We start from the raw sequence: 22,707 nt of genomic DNA on the forward strand, positions 1-22,707 counted from the left end.
CACACACACACACACACACACACATGCGCACACATGCCCTGTAAAATGAAGCAGAATACCATTGCTGTCTTGATCCCTATTATATCCAAATTATCTTCTAAAATAAGAAACTGGCGATACAGCTCAGTGGGTGAAATCATTTGTCAAAAGACCTGACAGCCCACCTTCGCATCCTGGAACTCCCACAAGGTTGGATGCGGTGGCTTGCACCTGTAACCCCAGTGCTCTCCCAGTGAGAGGGGAGGGAGGTGGAGACACCTGAGGTAGCAGGCTGGCTAGCTTGGAGAACACTGTACAGCAGCAGAAACAAGAGAGACCCTGTTTCAACAGAATGGAAGGCGAGAATCAACTTTTGAAAGTTGTCCTCTGCCTCCCACACGTGTGCCACGGTGCACACACACACATGCAAGACACACACAATACTCAAAAATAAATAAATAAAGCACTTACAAAGACCCAAGACAGGAAAAAAAAAAGACTTTACAAAGTAACTGAGCATTTTATTTTAAAAGCTATTATTTTCCATTATTGTCAGGAGTGTGTGACTCAAAGCTTCTCACATATGAACATGTGCATATGGAATAAGACACACAGAATCATAGCATTTTTGGAAACTTTTGAGTTTTTAAAAAGTTTTAAAAAACCAACTCTCTCTTCTAACTTTCCTAAATAAACAGGAACAAGAGAGACAAGGTGTTAAATTCAGTTATGTTGAAATAGATCTCACTCCAAATCCCACATCGAAAATGCAGATGAGCAACTGATAAGTGATTACACAGAAAAGTGGAAGTTCAAACTGGTGCACGCTCAGAGCCTCTTCTAAAAAGCAAGCCAGTTCTGCCTGTAAGAGCACAGAAGCTCTTCATGGAACAGGAGGGTGAGGAACTAATAGGGAAAACTAGGAGAGAGTGTACCCTGCAGAGAATACAGAGAAGAGAGGCAGGCTGGGTATGGTGCCGCAGAGTTACAGTTCTGCCTCCTCAGAGGCTGAGGCAGGAAGACTCTGACTTCAAGGACAGCCTTGGCAACACAGCAAAAGCCCTGCTCCTTCTGGCACAGCTATGGGCGTTGTGAGTAAAGCTTGTGGTAGAGCACTGCCACGAGGGTTGGGTTCCATCCCCATCATGCAGCCAAAACCATAAAAGAAAGGGAAGGTCCCAGGGAACCAGTGATCTGGCACATGACACACGTAAGTTGGAGCAGAAAGGTACCAAGTTTAAGGTTAGCCTAGGCTACATAGACCAGTCAGAAATTAAGAAGTGGGGAGGATAAACAGTATTATTACCTCTCAAATTTAAGACAGGAAGGAAAATGTTGACTATAATGAACAGTATTTTCAGTCATGATGTGATTATTGACAATAGATTTCAAAAAACAATTGAGGTTTTATGTAATGTTGAGAGGATATGTGAAAGGATATATAAAAGAGAAAAGTAGAGATTAATTGAGCTGAAATCCTTATTTCAAATAGGAAGTCAGCGATTTCTAAAACTCCTTAGATAACAATGAACTATAGACAGATGTGTGATCAGACAGCCAACAACGTGAGTGCCAGCGCCTCTCAGGAGTGGGGCTGTGACTGCGGTGGGTGGGACAAAGAGATTTTATAATAAGCCATCTGTTGTATTTAGTATGTTTTAGACTCTTAGTAAAAGCTTTATTTGACTATTTTCCAACTTGGTAAAATGTAACAATATAAATGCAGGAGCTAAGAAAATGGCTCAGAGGGTAAAGTGCTTACTTGCTGTACAATTAAGGGAGCTGAGTTTGGATCGCCAGCACCCTCTGGGGCTATCTGCAATATGTATGTACTTTTGTGTTGTCTCATGGCAGGTAAGGGCAGGAGATGGGTTACTGGCACACAGTGGGTCAAGGCAGAGATTTGACTAAAGATTCTACACTGTAGTAGGATAAAGGTCAACAGTGCCAAGGTTGATAAACTCTGATATCAAGGCCACAAATCCACTAAACTGATAGAGTAGAAAAAGACATTATGAGTACCACTATATATTCCCTTGCATACTGACTTTAAGTTCTATAGTTAGAAAGCATTACACTACTCATCCTAGGCTTTAAATGATTATTTATTGAAGGCTCCTTATGGAGCAGGCTGGCCTTGAACGTGAGATCCTTCTGCTTCAGTTCCCAAATTCTAGGATTATGGAAATAGTGTCACACTTGCTTTTATCAAACTATTAAATTCAGTCAAAACCAGGAAGACTAATATTGTAAATAGTGATACATATTACTATTTATATTATTTGATACTTCAAGATTTTTATAACTGGAAAACTTGAGTGGCATACCTGAAGCCCTTCTATGTGTCTGTAACCTATAGTTTTAGAAGAGATCTGACAGAATGAACAGAAACTAACAGGATTAATTCATTGCCTCTCACTGTGTAACTGAAATCCACAACTCAAATTCACCGTTGAGGAACGGATTACATTTATTTTTAGAGAAGTCAAAGCAAGCCCAGTTTCCTACATCCCCTTGAGGAAGTGCTGCTAATTATGTTGTGTCAACAAATCAGTGGGAACAAAAGTTTCAATCAATCTACTTGTGCCCACGGTGACAAGTGAGTCTAGGACTTAGGCCTAGTTTGAGACCAAAACCAATACACAAAGTTCCTGTGCTTGCACAAACATCAGGCGAATGAAAGAAAATAAATTAAGAAAATGTCGAACTATCACCTATTTGTCTTTATCCCTTTAAAGAATACAGACAATTGATCCAGAGGACGAGGCTCTGTGGCAGAGTGCTTGTCTATTGTGTGCAAATCCTTGGGATCAATTTCTAGCATGGAGTAGGGAGGGGAGAGAAAGTGACCATAGCAACTCATCTATTTATCTTACCGATCTTGTGTTTTGTTTATTTATTTATCTTTCAGAGGCTGTTGTTTTCTCATTTTTACTGCCCAGGGCAAATATACAAGTGGTCAACTTAGGTTGCTTACTTAAACTAATTTTTTTAAAATTTAAGATGTATTTATAAACTGCTTTTCAATGTTTAAGTCAAATTATCTTTTTTTTTTTTTTTTTAAAGCTAGAAAGACTGAGTAAAAGGTGTAAGTAATTCAGACCAAACTCATTCAGTCTAAGCATTTCCAACCATTCCAACTATAAACTGACTCCCTAAATGTTGCTGAGTCTAGTGTTACAGTGCTTTAAGTTTATACACATGGCCACCCCCCACGGGGTTGTTGGGGCAAGATCCAGGTGGGTTCCTATGTCAGATGCTACACTATAACCAGAACTCCGCTCTACTCTGACCTGAGGCTCTGTTCCTGGATCAGGTTTCCCATAGTACAGAATAAAATCCCAAGTCCTGAAATTGGCATACGGAGCCTTAGGTGATTTGGCTTCTAAATGCTTCTCCCAGCCCTTGAGTTCACAGGCCATTGTCCCAGTTCCCCAAGTCTGCGCTCTTGCAGTTCCTGGAAACTGTCTCCTCTTCTCTTTCACCTATGAGGTATGAGGGCCTTAGCGTACGCTGCTGTGCTGAGAAACCCGCTGTTCGATCTGTTCACCTACACCACTCTCACCTTCTTTCCTGAGTCAGATTAAATTACACTTCCTCAGGAAGCCGTCCCTGACCCATAAAGACCTGCTGTAGCGTTCTCATAGTTCCTGCACTCTCTTACAGCCCTCATCACAGCACTGACTGCTTCTTACTTTCACATCAGGATACCTTGCTTACACTGTAATCTGCCTGAGACACGGGGCTATAGACATTGTGTTACTGTGTTCCCAGAACCTATTACAGTAGTTTGTGCTTCTAGCTAGCTGAGAGAGAGAGAGAGAGAGAGAGAGAGAGAGAGAGAGAGAGAGAGAGAGAGAAGAGAGAGAGAGAGAGAGAGAGAGAGATTGTTTCATTATTCTGACCTGTCTTATAATGTGAATAGTTTTGTCATAACTGGTATCTATGTCTATATCACCAATTTGAGATGTGGGTGACTGAATTTTAATGTTGCAGCTTTTGTAACTGTAATTTGCTAACGGGTTTGTTTCAGGCAACCGTTTAGAAGGCAGCTGTGCTCTGTGTGACTTAATTGCATTAAAAGAAGATAATTCTTCTTACAGGTATGATTTCCTACAACTTCTACTTACAGAAAAGTCTGGGTTCCCTCTCATGCCCCACAAGTGCTTCAGTCTAGCACACAGAAAGTTTCCCTTTACACTATTGTATGATTAAGAATGTCCTCACAGAGTGATCAGAAGCATCTGGGAAAGGTGGAAGTGAAAAAAAAAAAAAAGATCCTCACCGGTAAAGTCAGCTTAATGCTGGGCCCTCAGAGTGGCCCATTATCAGCATTTCATAGTGGGGTTCTTTATTTTCAGGTCCCTAAAGAATGAGTAATAAATTATGACTTGAACTAAACAAGTCACACTTGGCTCCAAAATGAAATTTTCCTACCTCTACTTTCTAGTCCCCACGGTGGGAAGAGGAAATCCCGGTCACAGCCAACGAAGTCCTAGTTTTGGCTCTAATAGCCATTTTCCTGTCTGTCTAAAAGCCAGGCTCCGCTAGGGAGGCAGTGAAGTCTTAGGTCAGTATTTTAAGCTCTATTTAAATTTTTTACTTCCATAATCTTGCTTAAACTTAAGAAAAATTAGTATCATAAAATTAATGTCATTGCCTTCTTCTTCTGGCTCAAATTACTTTTCTAACTCAGACATAGACTTGAACTTTAAAAAATGTAAATTCAAATGAAATAAAGAAAACACTGCAGAAATTAATCTATTTCATTTTTATTTGAATATTAAAACAGTTTTCACCTATAGATAGCTTCCATTATTTCTGCGTGACAAACAGTTATCACAAAAATATTAAGTTCTAGTTTAGAGTCCAGCAATTTGAAGTAGTTTTATAGGATGTAGTTATGAGGCTCATTATGGCAGCACACTCCAAGGTGACTAATGAGTGGTCACATCAATACATTCTCTACAGATCTTGCTGGAGAGGATCTCCAAGATGGCTATACAGAAGTGACACTGAGTAGTTTCTAAGAAACTGAAGTGGCTCCTGGGTTCTAAGGAATCTCAGTTCTCTAGCCACAAGACACTGAATTCTGTCAATTAACCTGAATGAGCTTGGAAGTGAATCTCAAACTACAGCTGAGAATGCAGCCTATGGAAGCCTGAGAAGAAGACTCAGCTAAGCCAACATCTTCAATGTAAACCACCTGGCAGATTATACAGACATAAACAGTCAGAATAACACAATGAATGAATCCTTGGGTATGTGCTGTAGGAGATAATAAAGGCTGGTGTTGTGGCACAAGTCTTTAATTCTGGCACTCAGAAGGCAGAGGTAATAGATCTCTGAGTCTGAGGGCAGTCAGGTCTATATAGAAATTTCCAGGCACATCAGGGCTACATAGTGAGACTCTGTCTTTAAAAAAAAAAAAAAAAAGTTATCTAATCCTAAGTGGTTGTCCTAAAACAGGTCCATACAAGTTCATACAGAGACTCCGGTTACACTAGCATACCTATTTGTATACATATAAAACAATAATAATTAAAGAATTTGAGGCCATGAATTTGAAAGGGATTTGAGGGGATGGAGGAAGAAGATGTAAGTATGTTTTAATTTTAAAAAATTAAAAAGTAATAGCTGGGCATGGTGGCATGTGCTTTCAATCCCAGCACTTGGAAGGCAGAGGCAGGCAAATCTTTATAGTCATAACTCTCAACATAAACACTAACAAAATGACTGAAACCTACTCAGAAAAGGAAGGAGGGGGAAGTCTGAGGACTGAAGTTTGAAACGTACATGGTGATTAATACAAGAAGTTTCTGTTTTCAGAGCATTTCAGATTTTCAGATGAAAGATGCTCACAGTAATCTCTGTAAATATTCTAAAATTTAAAACACCCCCAAATGAAATACTTTTGGTCCCAAGCACTTTGGATAAAGGACATTCAACCTCTTAGTGTACTACAAAGCAACTGAACATACAAGGGCAACAGTGAAGGATCTACAGAACAAAAAGCACAGGACAAGAACAACCAATGGCAAGTCCTTCCCCAGGGGTAACCACTATAACTATAAACAGGTTACACCCTGTAACTGAAAGACAGAGACTGACAAATAAATGGAAAAGAATTTTTTTCTACCACATTTTTTTTTGTCTACAGAGAATTCACTTTTGATGTAAGAAAGGATTTTATTTTGTATTGGATAGAAAAATCTACTCACTAAGGATCATACATCAACATTTAAAATTTGTATAAAGAAACAGAAGAAATTATTAGTGGCAAACTTTTCATGGCTTTGGATTTGCTAACAGTTTTCCTTAAACAATAGTAGTTCGACATAATTTCACCAAAACATGAAATTTTTGTTTTTCTTTTACATTCCACGCGGCATACAAATAATTCCTTACCAGTAACTGGCACTGGTCAGCCACACTCTGTAGATGTGTGATCTATCATTTCAAGTCACTAAGTTTTAGATTTGTTGCACAAGACTGGTGAGGACAAATGACAATGTGAAACATACTTTCCTCTACACCTGATATTGCTGATAAGGAAATACTCCTGGAGCTAGGGAGATGGTATGGTGGCTTGAGTACACCTAGCCCAGGGAGTGGCACTATTTGGAAGTATAGCCTTGTTGGAGTAAGTGTGTCACCTGGGCATGGGCTTTAAGATCCTCCTCTTAGCTGCCTGGAAGCCAGTCTTTTCCTAGAAGCCTTCAGATGAAGACGTATAACTCTCAGCTCCTCCTGTACCATGCCTGCCTGGACACTGCCATACTCCCACCTTGATGAACCTGTAAGCCAGTTCCAATTAAATGTTGTCCTTATAAGAGTTGCCTTTGTCATGGTGCCTGTTCACAGAAGGAAAACCCTAACTAAGACAGATGGTAAAGGTGTTTGTTATGCAAGCAAGACCTGCGTAGGAATGCCCAGTAACCCCACAAAGCCACACATGCCTATTACCCTAATGCTGAAGACCCAGGTGAATCCCTAGAGCTCTGGAGCCAGCAGCATAGCCAAAACTGTGAGCTCCAGGTTTAGTGAAGACCCTAAAGTTGGAGAGTAATAGAGTAAGACACCTGATGTCTTCCTGTTTCTTTTGCATATGCAGGCATGGGCATACCCACTCTTTTGTGCAAATATACCATACCATACCCAAGAAGGAAGGGAGGGAAGGAAGGAAGGAAGGAAGGAAGGAAGGAAGGAAGGAAGGAAGGAAGGAAGGAAGGAAGGAAGGAAGGAAGGAAGGAAGGAAGGAAGGAAGGAAGGAAGGAAGGAAGGAAGGAAGGAAAAGAGACAGGGAGGTGTAAACAAGACTAGGCTACTGTTTGGATTAAAGTCCTCCAAAGGCCGGAATATTAAAGACTTGTTCCCTGGCTTGTGGAACTTTCGGCAGGTTGTAAAAACTCTAAGAGGTGGGCTTAGTAGAAGGTAAGATAGTTAGAGGTGTCTCTTTACTTCCTCCCTGACATGACATTCTGCCTAGCCACAAGCATAAGGCGCTGGGGCCTAGCAAACATGGACAGAAACCTCCCAAACTGTAAGTAAAATGAGTCTTTTAATCTTGGAAGTTGTTTATCAAAGTGATGGAAAGCTGATTAACAGAGTAAGAAAGTATTAACAATCCATGTTTTGTGTGATAGCAAGACCCAGAATTGCATTTGTTGGAGTGAAGGCAGAAAAAATAAAGGATATTGTCTTATAAACATTTTTAACCATAAGACTTTGAGGGTACAGGTTCCTTCTGGTCTGGGTTGGTGCCCTGAGCAGACCTTGGGCGCGATCTCTGCAGCCAGTCCCACAACACCCAGAGGAAGATCCACTCCCAGGACTACAGGATCACAGGATCACAGGAACCCAGGAGCTTGGTCACACCAGGATCTCAGGGTCCCAGAGGCAGCTTGACTCCCAGGAGCTCTGACACACACAGGTTCTGAGGAGCAAAGGATCCCAGAATCACAGAGACAGCTGAACTCTGAGGAGTTCTGACACAACCAGGATCACAGGAAGGACGGGCTCCAGTCAGATATAGCGAGGGCAGGTAGCACTAGAGATAATCAGATGGCAGGAAGCAAAGGTAGGAACATAAGCAACAGAAACCAAGGTTACTTGGCAACATCAGAACCCAATTCTCCCACCATAGCAAGTCCTGGATACACTATCACACCAGAAAACCAAGATTCAGATCTAAAATCACTTCTCATGATGGTGATAGAGGACTTTAATAACTCCCTTAAAGAAATACAGAACACAGGTGAACAGCTGGAAGCCCTTAAAGAGAAAACATAAAAATTGCTTAAAGAATTACAGGAAAACACAAACATCCGAAGGAAATGAACGAAACCATACAAAATCTAAAAATAGAATAAAGAAATCACAATAAAGAAATCACAAAGGGAGACAATCCTGGAGTTAGAAAACCTAGGAAAGAGATCAGGAGTCATAGATGCAAGCATCACCAACAGAATACAAGAGATAGAAGAGAGAATCTCAGGTGCAGAAGATACCATAGAAAAAATTGGCACAGCAGTCAAAGAAAATGCAAAAACCAAAAAGCTCCTAACCTAAACATCCAGGAAATTCAGGACACAATGAAAAGACCAAACCTAAGGATAATAGGTATAGAAGAGGGTAAAGATTCCCATGTTAAAGGGCCAGTAAATATCTTCAACAAAATTAGAGAAGAAAACTTCCCTAACCTAAAGAAAGAGATACCCATGAACATACAAGAAGCCTACAGAACTCCAAATAGACTGAACCAGAAAAGAAATTCCTCCTGTCACATAATAATCAAAACACCAAATGCACTAAACAAAGAAAGAATATTAAAAGCAGTAAGGGGAAAGGTCAAGTAACATATAAAGGCAGAACTACCAGAATTACACCAGACTTCTCACCAGAGACTATGAAAACTAGAAAATCCTGGGCAGATGTCATACAGATCCTAAGAGAACACAAATGCCAGCCCAGGCCACAAATACCCAGAAAAACTCTCATAGATAGATGGTGAAAACAACATATTCCATGACAAAACAAAATTTACATAATCTTTCCATAAATCCAGCCCTATAAAGAATAATAGATGGAAAACACCAACACCAGGAGGGAATCTACACCCTAGAAAAAGCAAGAAAATAATCTTTCAACAAACCCAAAAGAAGATAGCTACACAAACATGATTCCACCTCTAACAACAAAAATAACAGGAAGTAACAATCACTTTTCCTTAATATCTCTTGACATCAATGGACTCAACTCCCCCCAAAAGACATAGACTAACAGACTGGATATGTAAACAGGACGCAGCATTTTGCTGCATACAGGAAACACACCTCAGTGACAAAGGCAGATACTACCTCAGAATAAAGTTGGAAAACAATTTTCCAAGCAAATGGGCCCAAGAAACAAGCTGGAGTAGCCATTCTAATATTGAATAAAATCGACTTTCAACCAACAGTTATCAAAAAAGATAAGGAAGGACACTTCATACTGGTCAAAGGAAAAATCTACCAAGATGAACTCTCAATTCTAAACATTTATGCTCCAAATGCAAGGGCACCCACATTCATAAAAGAAACTTTACTAAATCTCAAAGCATACATTGCACCTCACACACAGTAACAGTGGGAGACTTCAACATCCCACTCTCAGCAATGGACAGATCATGGAAACAGAAACTAAACAGAGACACAGTGAAACTAATAAAAGTTATGAACCAAATGGATCTAACAGATTTTTATAGAACATTTCATCCTAAAACAAAAGAATATACCTTCTTCTCAGCACCTCATGGTACCATTTCAAAAATTAACCATGTAAATTGGTCACAAAACAGGCCTCAACAGATACAAGACTGAAATAATCCCAGGCACCCTATCAGGTCAAGGACTAAGGCTGGTCTTAAATACCAACAAAAACAACAGAAAGCACACATATACATGGAAGCTGAACAACGCTCTACTCAACGATAACTTGGTCAAGGAAGAAATAAAGAAAGAAATGAAAGGCTTTTTAGAATTTAATGAAAATGAAGACACATCATACCAAAACGTATGGGACACAATGAAAGCGGTGGTAAGAGGAAAACTCATAGCTCTAAGTGTTTCCAAAAAGAAACAGAAGAGAGCTTACACTTAACAGCTTGATAGCACACCTGAAAGCTCTAGAACAAAAAGAAGCAAATACACCCAAGGGGAGTAGAAGGCAGGAATAATCAAGCCCAAGGCTGAAATCAACCAAATAGAAACAAAGACTATACAAAGAGTCAACAAAGACAGAAGCTGGTTCTTAGAGAAAAATCAACAAGATAGATAAACCCTTAGCCAGGCTAACCGGAGGGCACAGAGACAGTATCCAAATTAATAAGATCAGAAATGAAAGGGAGACATAACAATGAAATATATCTTAAAAAAATTATTGTGTGTTGAATATTAACAGTTGAAAATATTAAAATNAATACCCAGAAAAACTCTCATAGATAGATGGTGAAAACAACATATTCCATGACAAAACAAAATTTACATAATCTTTCCATAAATCCAGCCCTATAAAGAATAATAGATGGAAAACACCAACACCAGGAGGGAATCTACACCCTAGAAAAAGCAAGAAAATAATCTTTCAACAAACCCAAAAGAAGATAGCTACACAAACATNATTCCACCTCTAACAACAAAAATAACAGGAAGTAACAATCACTTTTCCTTAATATCTCTTGACATCAATGGACTCAACTCCCCCCAAAAGACATAGACTAACAGACTGGATATGTAAACAGGACGCAGCATTTTGCTGCATACAGGAAACACACCTCAGTGACAAAGGCAGATACTACCTCAGAATAAAGTTGGAAAACAATTTTCCAAGCAAATGGGCCCAAGAAACAAGCTGGAGTAGCCATTCTAATATTGAATAAAATCGACTTTCAACCAACAGTTATCAAAAAAGATAAGGAAGGACACTTCATANTGGTCAAAGGAAAAATCTACCAAGATGAACTCTCAATTCTAAACATTTATGCTCCAAATGCAAGGGCACCCACATTCATAAAAGAAACTTTACTAAATCTCAAAGCATACATTGCACCTCACACACAGTAACAGTGGGAGACTTCAACATCCCACTCTCAGCAATGGACAGATCATGGAAACAGAAACTAAACAGAGACACAGTGAAACTAATAAAAGTTATGAACCAAATGGATCTAACAGATTTTTATAGAACATTTCATCCTAAAACAAAAGAATATACCTTCTTCTCAGCACCTCATGGTACCATTTCAAAAATTAACCATGTAAATTGGTCACAAAACAGGCCTCAACAGATACAAGACTGAAATAATCCCAGGCACCCTATCAGGTCAAGGACTAAGGCTGGTCTTAAATACCAACAAAAACAACAGAAAGCACACATATACATGGAAGCTGAACAACGCTCTACTCAACGATAACTTGGTCAAGGAAGAAATAAAGAAAGAAATGAAAGGCTTTTTAGAATTTAATGAAAATGAAGACACATCATACCAAAACGTATGGGACACAATGAAAGCGGTGGTAAGAGGAAAACTCATAGCTCTAAGTGTTTCCAAAAAGAAACAGAAGAGAGCTTACACTTAACAGCTTGATAGCACACCTGAAAGCTCTAGAACAAAAAGAAGCAAATACACCCAAGGGGAGTAGAAGGCAGGAATAATCAAGCCCAAGGCTGAAATCAACCAAATAGAAACAAAGACTATACAAAGAGTCAACAAAGACAGAAGCTGGTTCTTAGAGAAAAATCAACAAGATAGATAAACCCTTAGCCAGGCTAACCGGAGGGCACAGAGACAGTATCCAAATTAATAAGATCAGAAATGAAAGGGAGACATAACAATGAAATATATCTTAAAAAAATTATTGTGTGTTGAATATTAACAGTTGAAAATATTAAAATCATATTCTACCAAAAAATAAATACAAGCAGATTGGGAAAAAAAATAAACCCACCTCAGTCTCAGAACTGGCTGGGATCATGCAAAAAACAATAAAAAAAGATTTTTTGAAAAGCTAGCAAAGAAAAATACAACAAATACTTATATGCTCACCTTTTTTTTTGAAACATTTTTTTTACTAAAATTATGGGAAAGGATAAAGTACCTTTTGATAATCTCTCTCTTTTTAAAAAAGATTTATTTACTTATTTTATGTATATGAGTACAATGTCACTCTCTTCANACACACCAGAAGAAGGCATCAGATCCCATTAGAGATGGTTATGAGCCACCGTGTGATTGCTGGGAATTGAACTCAGGACCTCTGCAATAGCAGTCAGTACTCTTAACCACTGAGCTCCAGCCCCCGATAATTTCTCATCTTAAAGGTAATGAGTACTGTAAATCTGACATGAATACTTTTGGACTTCCTTACTTTGTAAGTATAATACTTAACATAGTCTATTAGCATTCATATTAGCCATGAAGTTTGTCATCTTTTCCATTTCTGAAAAATGTGTTGAGTGTCTAAAACTTAGTAAGAATATAAGCAAAAATGGAAAGAATCTGTTTAAGGTGGAGTATATTTAAGATGGTAAAAGAATATGTAGTAAGTGAGATGAAAGAGGTTGTCCACATGTAACAAAGTACATTTATAAAACACTGCAGGGCCAGGGTAAAATGACAGGACATGCATAGGACACCAGGAAATCACATTAGGCCAACAGCAGAGCTGAACTTCTGCAGAATTCAGTTTAAAAGCTGTTGATGGTGAACACAGCATGTTCCAGAGCACACGTCACTGCCACAGCAAGTGTCTGGGCAGTTCCTACCCATTTCAGACTAGCAGACACAGCCTAGCACACTGGCAGGAGGTCAGTCAGTAGAAGCTGTCATGGCCAGCAAACTCTAGAAGGATTAGATTGTGAGTCACTGTATGACATATCCTCCTAAAGAAGTAGAAAATGTGAAGTTCAGAGAGTTTGGGAAGACTAGAAGCTGATGAAAGAATTATTGCTTATTTATTGTTGTTACCCAAAAACCTCTCTATCCTAGAGAAGTAGTATATAGTTTATAGTGTTTACTAACATATTAACAATATTGAAGATAACTATGCTACTGAATGCATTCTTATTGTGGCATGATATCTTTTTTTTTAAAAGATTTATTTATTTACTTTATATATATGAGTACACCACCATTGCTCTATTCAGACACACCAGAAGAGGGCACCAGACCCCATTACAGATGGTTGTAAGCCATCATGTGGTTGCTGGGATTTGAACTCAGAACCTTCGGAAGATCAGTCAGTGCTCTTAACCACTGAGCCATCTCTCCAGCCCGTGGCATGATATCTTAATTGGCTGTAACCTGGGATTAAGGATATAGACCATACTCAGTGTGCCAGCTCAGTGGCTAGTAAACACCATGTCTTGAACTCACATTGCTAGCACCTTCAAATGCCTGTAAAAACAAAAGAAACCCTCCCAGATAGATAATAATGCCAACTGAGGTGTTATTTTTGGATGTTAACTTGATTAATTTGAGGGATGTCTAGGAAATAGGTAAATCATGATCTACTTCTTCTGGGTGTCTGTCCGTATTTCCACATACTGGTTTGTGGGTCAGCAAGTTCAGTGGAGAAGACATTCAGCTGTGGGCCACAAAGGAGAAGTAAAGACTGAAGAGAGAACCCTCTCTGCTGTCCTTCTGAAGCTGGTGTATTTTTCAATTACTATTGCCTTTGAATCTCAGACTGCAAGCCCTCTTTACCCTTTGGACCCTCTCCTGGGGTGGGAGATGATTGACCTTTGACCTTGGATGGAGCTGCATCACTAACATCTGTAATTCTAAGTCTTTCAGCTCCATGAACTGAGCCATGCAATCAGCTTGCATGTGTCTTTTGTGACACATTTCGGCTAGCTTCTGTAATCAGCTGACTGAATGAATACGGATGCATGTAATATGTATGTGTATATACACACGAACACTTACATGCACATTCTTTCATCAATTGCTTCCAATTCTCTGGGGAAGCCTAATACATCCTCAGTACTCACTTCTATAAATAAACTCAGGATAAAGCATAGGAAACAAAGAGTGATAATGAAACGAAACCTATTTGCTATAGATCAGTGGTCCTCAAGCTTCCTAAGGCTGAGGCCCTTTGGTACAGTCCCTCATGTTGTGCTGACTCAACCATAGAATTATTTTTGTGGCTATTTCATAATTTTAATTTTGCTACTGTTATGAATCATAATGTAAATATCTTTGGAGACAGAGGCTTGTCAAGGGGTTGTGACCCAAAGGGGTTGAGAACATCTGGTCTAGATGAAAGAACTGCTTTAGAAATGACTCCTCTACTTAAACCAAGAGTAAAATTTGAGTAAAATAAAGCCAACATATTCAGGGCATAGATGCCAAACAACACAAGCCTTGTTCAGGAGACTGGGGAATTCATTAGGTGGTGTTCACTGTTCCCAGCCCCCCTCTGACCAGTTCTCTGCCTGCAGCACATGTGCTCTGAAGTACAAGGCCAGTACTACTGAGCTCAAGTGGAAGAGACTGGAAGAAATTTGAGCAGCTGAAACCATGAGGCACTCTCTAGTGCCTACAAGGTTAGGCACTAGAGAGTGAGATATAGAAAGGACCTTGGAATCCTTTGGGGATCCTGTGAATGTCCTGCTAAGAGCTGATGACACATAAATTGTGAGCCGTTTCTAACTCAGAAAATTCTGATAGAGACTGGAGGGGAAAAAAAAATCTGCTGTGTTTTCATCCAATTCACAGATGATACTGATACACCTGATAGAGGCCACACTTTCAAAATTACCATTGTTGTACAAAACAGTGCTAAAAGTAAACATTTCCTATGAAAGTATTTCCTTCCACTCAGATTCTCCAGAGATTTGACTATCTAAGAATACAGGAAAAGTGTATAATTGACTCTACACAAAGCATGCAGATAGAACTTCTCAGGGCTTGGATGGCTTACCTGAAGATCCTTCACATTTGGGAAAGGAATCCCTACGGTTATGACAGCACGGGCGTTATCATCTGAAAAATCCAGACCCTCGCTCACCTTGCCGCGACAAACTGCTATGAGAAGGGCTCCATCTTAAGCAACAGAAATTAAACATTTTGAAAAGTGCACTAAAATTCTCCAAAATTGCTTATTATTGTCATAGTATTTCTTTTAGTAATTTAAAGCAACTGTGGATTGCTTTATGAGACACGGATTTAAAATTTCATTATCTTTTAATAAAGAAGGAACAAAATTAGATGGAAATGTTAGCAAGTCAATTAACAACCTGTGTATTTAAAGTTCCCTATAGCCAGGTGTGGTGGCACACACCTTCCATCTCAGCACTTGGGAAAGAAACAGAGGCAGGTAGATACTCTGTGAGTTTGTGGCCAGCCAGGTCTACAAACTACAAAGCAAGTTCCAGGACAGCCAGGGTTGTTATACAGAGAAACCCTGTCTAGAAAACCCAAAGTAAAAACAAACAAACAAGCAAGCAAACAAACAATAATAATAAAATAAATCTGGCCTCTTTTCAACAATCCTCCTGCCTCAGCTTCTGGAGTGCTGAGATTACAGGTATGCACCACTGTGCCCAAAGTTTTTGTTTGTTTTGAGACAGGATCTCAGAATGTAAACCATACTGGGTTTGAACTCTCAGTCCTACCCCTCTGATTCCCAGGAACTGAAAGTACACACTCCCATACTTGGTTGTCACCTTGTCACGGAATGTATTTACACTTGCTATTCTGGCAGAGGACTCAGCCTCAGTTTCTTTCTCACATGGTACCTCACGGCTGCCCACAAGTCCTGTCCCAGAGGATCCAAGGCCCTCTTCTGACCTCCTTGCACACTTTTACACATATAGCCAGGCTCATATACATAAGATCATAAAACAGATCTTAATAAACTGATTAACAATCATAGGACAATGCTCTCATTGATGCATTGTTCCTCAATTACTGCCATTAACTTTTTATATCCAACTCTTGCAAATGTGACAGCTGAGGCTGCTCCTCTGTTGTTTGACACAGCATTAGAAGCCAGGCTGGCCTCGGTGTGCAGCACCCTCCTCCCTCCACTTCTGAGTACAGGGATTACCAGCAAACACCACTATTCCTAGGGTTTTAAGAACTTAAGTTTAAGCAGCGAGGCAGAGGCAGGTAGATCTCTGTGAGTTGGGAGGTCAGCCTGGCCTACATAGTAAGGCCATTTCAAACAACACAAACAAAAGAAAGCTAAAAACAAACAACAAAATCCCCTAAGTTTATCTTAAATGGTAGACTACAAGCACAAACTACATTATCTGTGTAAAACTACAGATCTTACTTAGTCAGTGAAGAAGGCATTTACACGTATCCTACCTCCCTTCTTAACATACAATTTTCCCAAGTACAATTCACTTTTTTTTTTGGTGTTTTCAAGACAGGGTTTCTCTGTGTAGCCCTGGCTGTTCTGGAACTCATTCTGTAGACCAGGCTGGCCTCAAACTCAGAAATCCACCTGCTTCTGCCTCCCAAGTGCTGGGATTAAAGGCGTGCACCACAACTGCCTGGTAATATGAACGACCTTTTAATAGCACCAATTTCTCTTTACTTTATAAATTAAGAAGCCCTTTTGCTGGCTGTGACATGGAATTATTTCACATTACCCTTTTCTCCTTTGAACTTGATGGCGTCATAGTACACCTGCAGCAATTCATCAAAATCAGTTTTTTCTCCTCCTTGGGGTTCTGCAATGACTGTCTTCACTGACTCCAAACTATGCCATAGGCCAGTGAAAATCCAACGTTCTCTTAATTTCTGTAATAGCTAAAAAGAGATGGAGAAAATTAATTCTGCAGTCTAGCTGAACAAAGACTTACATTTGTAAATTATAAATGTCACCAAACCCAGACAGATGCCAAGAAGTGCTTGCTGACAGGAGCCTGATATAGCTGTCTTCTGAGAGGCTCTGTCAGAGTCTTACAAATATAGAGGCGGATGCTTGCAGCCAACCATTGGACTGAGCACAGGGACCCAAATGGAGGAGTTAGGGAAAGGGCTGAAGGAGCTGAAGGGGTTTGCAACCCCAAAGGAAGAACAACAATATCAACCAACCAGAATCCCNCCCCCCCCCCCCGAGTTCCCAGGGACTAAACCACCAACCGAAGAGTACACATGGAGGGACTCATGGCTCCAGCTGCATATGTAGTAGAGGATGGCCTTGTTGGGCATCAGTGGGAGGAGAGGCCCTTAGTCCTAGGAAGGCTCAATGCACCAATGTAGGGGAATGCCAGGGCAGGGAGGCAGGAGTGGGTGGTTGGGGGAGCACCCTCATAGAAGCAGGGGGAGGAAGAATGGGATAGGGGGTTTCTAGGAGTATGTGTGGGGGACCGGGAAAGATGATAACATTTGAAATGTAAATAAAGAAAATATTCACTAAAAAATGTTTAGTATTGGCAGGAAGTACAGTCCAGTAGTAGAACACTGGGTTAGCACGTGTGAATCTCTAAGTTTAATTCCTAGCACAGCAATAAATAAGTTATTTAAACTGAAAAATAAAATAATGTAAAAAGTTTTAAAAAATCAAATTCAACCTATGTTATAATGAATACACATTCTAATAATGTATTGTTAGATTAAAAATAAATAACAGCCAGTGGAAAATCCAACCATAAAACCATCTTAAAAACATGGACACGAGAAGAATACAATAAATAATCTTTAAATATGAATGATATGAGCATCTACAGCTTAATATGTGTGACAAAGCAAGAGTAATACTTGGAAACACATCAATAACGTATATAAACATTACTCTTAAAATCTGAACATGAGTTAGGCATTAGTGCCAAGATGGTGGAAAATTAAAATACTGTAAATGCAAACAAGCAAAAATGAATAAAGAGCTAAGTAGATGAAAAGGACAAAAGCCAGTTGTAGAGACAATAATTTAAAGTGAGTTGTTTTAACCACTTCTGAATGTCATAAGTTCTACTGCACTGTGGACTAGTCATTCTAATTTAACTATGCCCCAAGAAACCAACTGAAATTCTCTAGCCATCAAAACTTCATTGATTTTTCATGAGATAATTTGATTTTATAAATAAAATTTAAATGAATATAAATCAAATTTCCTATCACTGCTATTTACTCAATGATCAGCGTTGATCAATAACTTAAATTCATTATGTTAAAAATTATAGGACTTTCATTAAGCATTTCCTATTTGAAATGTCTCACAAATAGGCTTCTAGAATTTAATTTTTGAATATGTACTGTTTTGAAATGAAAATCTGTGTTCAGAGTTAGAAAGCAGAACACTCTCTTGACAAATGCAGAGAAACAGTGTATATGGAGGGGTCAAACTGGGTCTTTAATTGGTGGGAAAAGATTGATATTAAAAAAAAATCAATGAAGTACAGAACAGCATTAAATTACTTAACTTTTTCTGCTGAGTAGCTAGCGTAGAGCTGGATAAAAATATCATCTCTCGAGGAAACAGAATCAGGAAACGTCTGACAGGTTCCTACGGCTGCTGACACTTAGTGGAATTTACATACCATTTTCTTTGAATTTGAAAATAGAAATAATATTTCATCACTGATTTCTTGACTCAGAGATAACAACTACTACCAAACTTCAGGTCATAAGTGTTCCAAGATCTTGACCAAACTCACTCTACTCAGCTAAAACATTTGTACATGACACACAGTTAGGTCAGAAGGCACATAGGGCAACTTAGTACAGCCCTTTCTCAAACTAAAAAGAAAGGATCCCAGCAACCACATGGTGGCTCACAACCATCTATAATGAGATCTGGCACCCTCTTCTGACATGCAGGCAAAACACTATGCATAAAATAAATAAATCTTTAATAAAAATAGAAAGTAAGAAAGGGGTTGGGGATAAGGCTCAGAGGCAAAGTGTTTGCCTGCCATGTTCCAAGACCCAACGTTCAACCTCCCGTACCACAAAACAGAGCAAGAGAGTGGTGTTAAAGACTTGTCTGAAAAATAAACCACTGAGCTCACTGACATATCATAGTTTATTGATTGCATTTGATTTTAAACAAAACTGTCAGAGTACCCTAATTACCTAACTAAGACTGTAACTCAGAGACTCTGTGAAGGCAAAAGGAGACCAGTGCACAGCAAGCATAGAGCTCATTTCTCCAGTTTGCATTGAAGCTTTAAAGCTTTATTGCTGGTGAAAGTGTTATAACTGGAGCACACTATTTACCTTCGGCAGAAATTACTCCTGAGCTGGTGAGCCCGCTGAGAGGGTAAAGAGCTTCCTGTGCAAGCCTGACTGCCTGAACCCAAGCCCCAGCAGCCAGACAGGAGGAGAGAATGGATGCTCATCTCCATGCACTCTCTGTGGTATATGCATGTAGCATGCATAACACACGCACACTGCATTACACGCATCACATCACACACAGAATAAATCAGCACATCACATGCACATATGTAGACAATACAGCATATCACACTCACATATACATACACATGCCATATACACACAAACTATATAACATCATACATAAACACTACATAAAACATCTTAAAAAGAATATAACACTCAAATTTGCTTTAGCCAAACTGAGAATTTTTTTTAACCATCTAAAAATAACAAAAAAGTTATTACACTGTCTTTTGTTTTTGTTTTTGTTTTTTGGGGAGGTGTGGGGGATAAGAAGAGGCAAAGGAAAAAAGACAGTAGAGAGGCAGAAAATGAAAAAAATTGTACTAGCATCTTGCTTTATCTGTTCTTTGGACTTAAGGTTAAAAACAGGATCAAAGTGAAAGACTGGAAAAAATACCTCCTAATAAGCATTAGCATAATCCACACCAAACTAAACAGAAGTTAAAAACAATCACAGAGATTGCTTTTCAAGAGACACATGTATTCTGAAATGTACATATTCATTATGTGTCAGGACCTAACGCAAATCTTAAGGAATTTAACCTGAGCCAGCAAGGTGGCTCAGCAGATAAAGGCACTTGCCTTTGAGCCTGAGGACTTGGATTCTATCGCATGGTAGAGAGAAAGAACGGATTCCTCACCACTGCCCTCAGACCTTCACGCACGCATATGAACATGCACACATGCACACACGCACACACAATGTAACAAGATTGAAACAATACCACATGCTTTTTCCAATCACAAGAGAATGAAACTGGGATTCAACAGAAATCTAAGGAATTTAGGACAATGTGGAAATTAAAAAGAAAATTATGAAATTATATTGAAATCAACAAGAATGAAACACAGCATAGCAAACGTAAGTAACACAACAACAGGGTACTCAGGAAGACGTGTACAGATGACACAAACTTCTGCATTAAGAGAAACACAACCCGATGGTGCAGCTCTGCAATTTCAGCTGCTTGGGTGGTTGAGGTAGGAGAATGGCAATTTCAGTGTCTGCCTGGACTACAAAGTGAGACAAGTTTAAAAAGTGCTGTGCTCAGTGGTAGGACACATAACCTAGCATGTCCAAAGCCTTGTGTGTGACACACTGCACTACAGAGGAAAAACGTTAGTAAAAGAAGGAAAATAAAGATTAGAACCAAAATAAAAAAGAGGATAAGAAAATGTTGAGTAAATGGACAAAAGTGAGAGTTGGTTTCCAAAAAGAGCACCAATATTGATTAAGTAGATAAGGAAAAAAATAAAAGAAAGATTCTTTAAAAAACATAAGCAGCTGGTCAATGGTGGCACACGCCTTTAATTCCAGTACTTGGAAGGCAGAAGCAGGTTGATTTCTGAGTTCGAGGCCAGCCTGGTCTACAGAGTGAGTTCCAGGACAGCCAGGGCTACACAGAGAAACCCTGTCTNCAGAGTGAGTTCCAGGACAGCCAGGGCTACACAGAGAAACCCTGTCTGGAAAAACCAAAAAAAAAAAAAAAAAAAAAAAAAAAAAAAAAAAAAAAGCAAATATGAACCCAAAAGAGCGAATAACAAAACTAAACACATTGTGTAAAAAAGTAAATAATATGATTTTACTTAAAACACTGAAAACAAAGTCCTATTTAAGAAGAAAAACGTTAGATTTTTACATTTGTGTGCGCATGCATACAGGTGCTATGGTACATATAGGTACAATATGGTACAATAGGAGGATGAGTTGGCCCTCTCCTTATACCACGTGTGTTCCAAGGATTCAACTTAGGTTGTCAGGCTTGGCAGGAGGCATCCTTATCCCCTGAGCCATTTTGCTAGCCACTATATACCTATTTTAAGAGATAAAATTGGGGCTGGAGGGATCACTTAGAGGTTAAGAGCACTAGTTGCTCTTCTAGAGGACCCATGTTCAATTCCCAGGACCTGACTCCTTTTCCTGACTCCCTTCTCTGGTCTCTTAGGACACTAGGCATGCTGGTAGTACACAGACACACACACACACACACAGAGACACACAGACATACACACACACACACACACACACACACACACACACACAGGCAAAATATCCAAACACATAAAAGTAAATAAGTCTTAGAAAAGAAAACCTCCCTTCTTATGATCACTGTACATTTAAGCCACCAGCAAATCCTGCTAAAATCACCTCAGAATGATATCTAGGCTTTAAACATTTCTCATTAGCTTTGCCCCATCATGTCCCTAAGTCACCAATCATCTGTCACCCTGTTTCACTAGATCTTGCTAAATTGTTGCCTTGTTTCTTCTTACATATTCTGAAGTCACCCTTTCCCCACCACAGATCCAGTACATCCTTTAACAACTAAGGTAGGGATGGGCATGGACAAGCTCTAGACAAGCTCCTGGTGGCAGGGAGCTTGTGTAGCACACTCAGAGTTGGGGGTCCTATCCCTAGCAAAGCATAAACCAGAGCTAGTGAGGCACACCCATCACCTAAGCACTCAGAGGCAGAGGCACAGGAGATCTGAAGTTCAAGGTTATCCCTATCTATACAAAAGTTCAAAGCCATTCCGGGACACACGATACTGCTTCAAACAGAACACCAAAACCCAAGTCAAAGCCTCCAAAGGGTACCTATTGTACTTCTAATCAAATCCAAACCCTTATTGCACGGTGGTCTTACAGCGGCTCCTTCTCTGATCTCTAGCCCTCTATTCATCTCACACGCTGCCACAGGCACACTAGCCTTTCCTACTACAAGGTTCTTTCCACGTGACCATTCTGCCAGCGATCAAAACTGTTTCCTTTCTCCCCTCCTTTAGACCTTTATTCAATGTCACCTTCTCAAACTCCCAAATCATCCTATCAGAATTATAAACCATCTTTCTATATCCCTAGAATTCTTTTCTCATTTCTTTTCTACATAATTATATCCCTTGAGCTGCTATAACAAATATAAAGGACTAAGCAACTGAACAAAAAAAAAAATGTATTTTTCCCAGTCTTAGATGATGGGAAATGCAAAATCAAGACATTAGCCAACTTGGTTTCTAGAAAGCAAGGGCTCTCTTCCTCTCAGGCAGACGGCCTTCTTTTCTCTACACCCTCACATGGCCTTTTGCCTGTGCCTAGGCAGAGGAGGGCAATGAGCTCCCTGGTGCCTCTTAGAACAAAGACACCAATGCCATGAGACCAGGGTCCCATCCTCAGGTCTTCATGTGACCTTAAGTACATCCTTAGAGGCCTGCCCTATGTCAAATGTAAGCACACTGGGGTTAGGGCTGCCACAGGAGAAGTTTGCTAGCTCTCTCTCTCTCTCTCTCTCTCTCTCTCTCTCTCTCTCTCTCTCTCTCTCTCTCTCT

At 39.6% G+C, this 22,707-nt stretch overlaps 1 protein-coding gene across 2 annotated transcripts in view; it reads right to left on the minus strand.

Annotated features, from left to right (window-relative positions):
• The window catches only part of Brip1 (BRCA1 interacting protein C-terminal helicase 1), a 137,931-nt gene that overhangs the window by 33,881 nt on the left and 81,343 nt on the right, over positions 1-22,707 (minus strand). For both annotated transcript variants that reach the window (XM_021212802.1, XM_021212801.1), the window contains exons 14-15: positions 16,624-16,783; positions 14,946-15,067 (exon numbers count right to left, since the gene is read on the minus strand). In XM_021212802.1, coding sequence (XP_021068461.1) covers positions 14,946-15,067; positions 16,624-16,783 — 282 coding nt within the window. The remainder of the gene's footprint in view (positions 1-14,945; positions 15,068-16,623; positions 16,784-22,707) is intronic.

The sequence above is a fragment of the Mus pahari genome, chromosome 14 (assembly GCF_900095145.1).
Source record: "Mus pahari chromosome 14, PAHARI_EIJ_v1.1, whole genome shotgun sequence".
Lineage (NCBI taxonomy): Eukaryota > Metazoa > Chordata > Mammalia > Rodentia > Muridae > Mus > Mus pahari.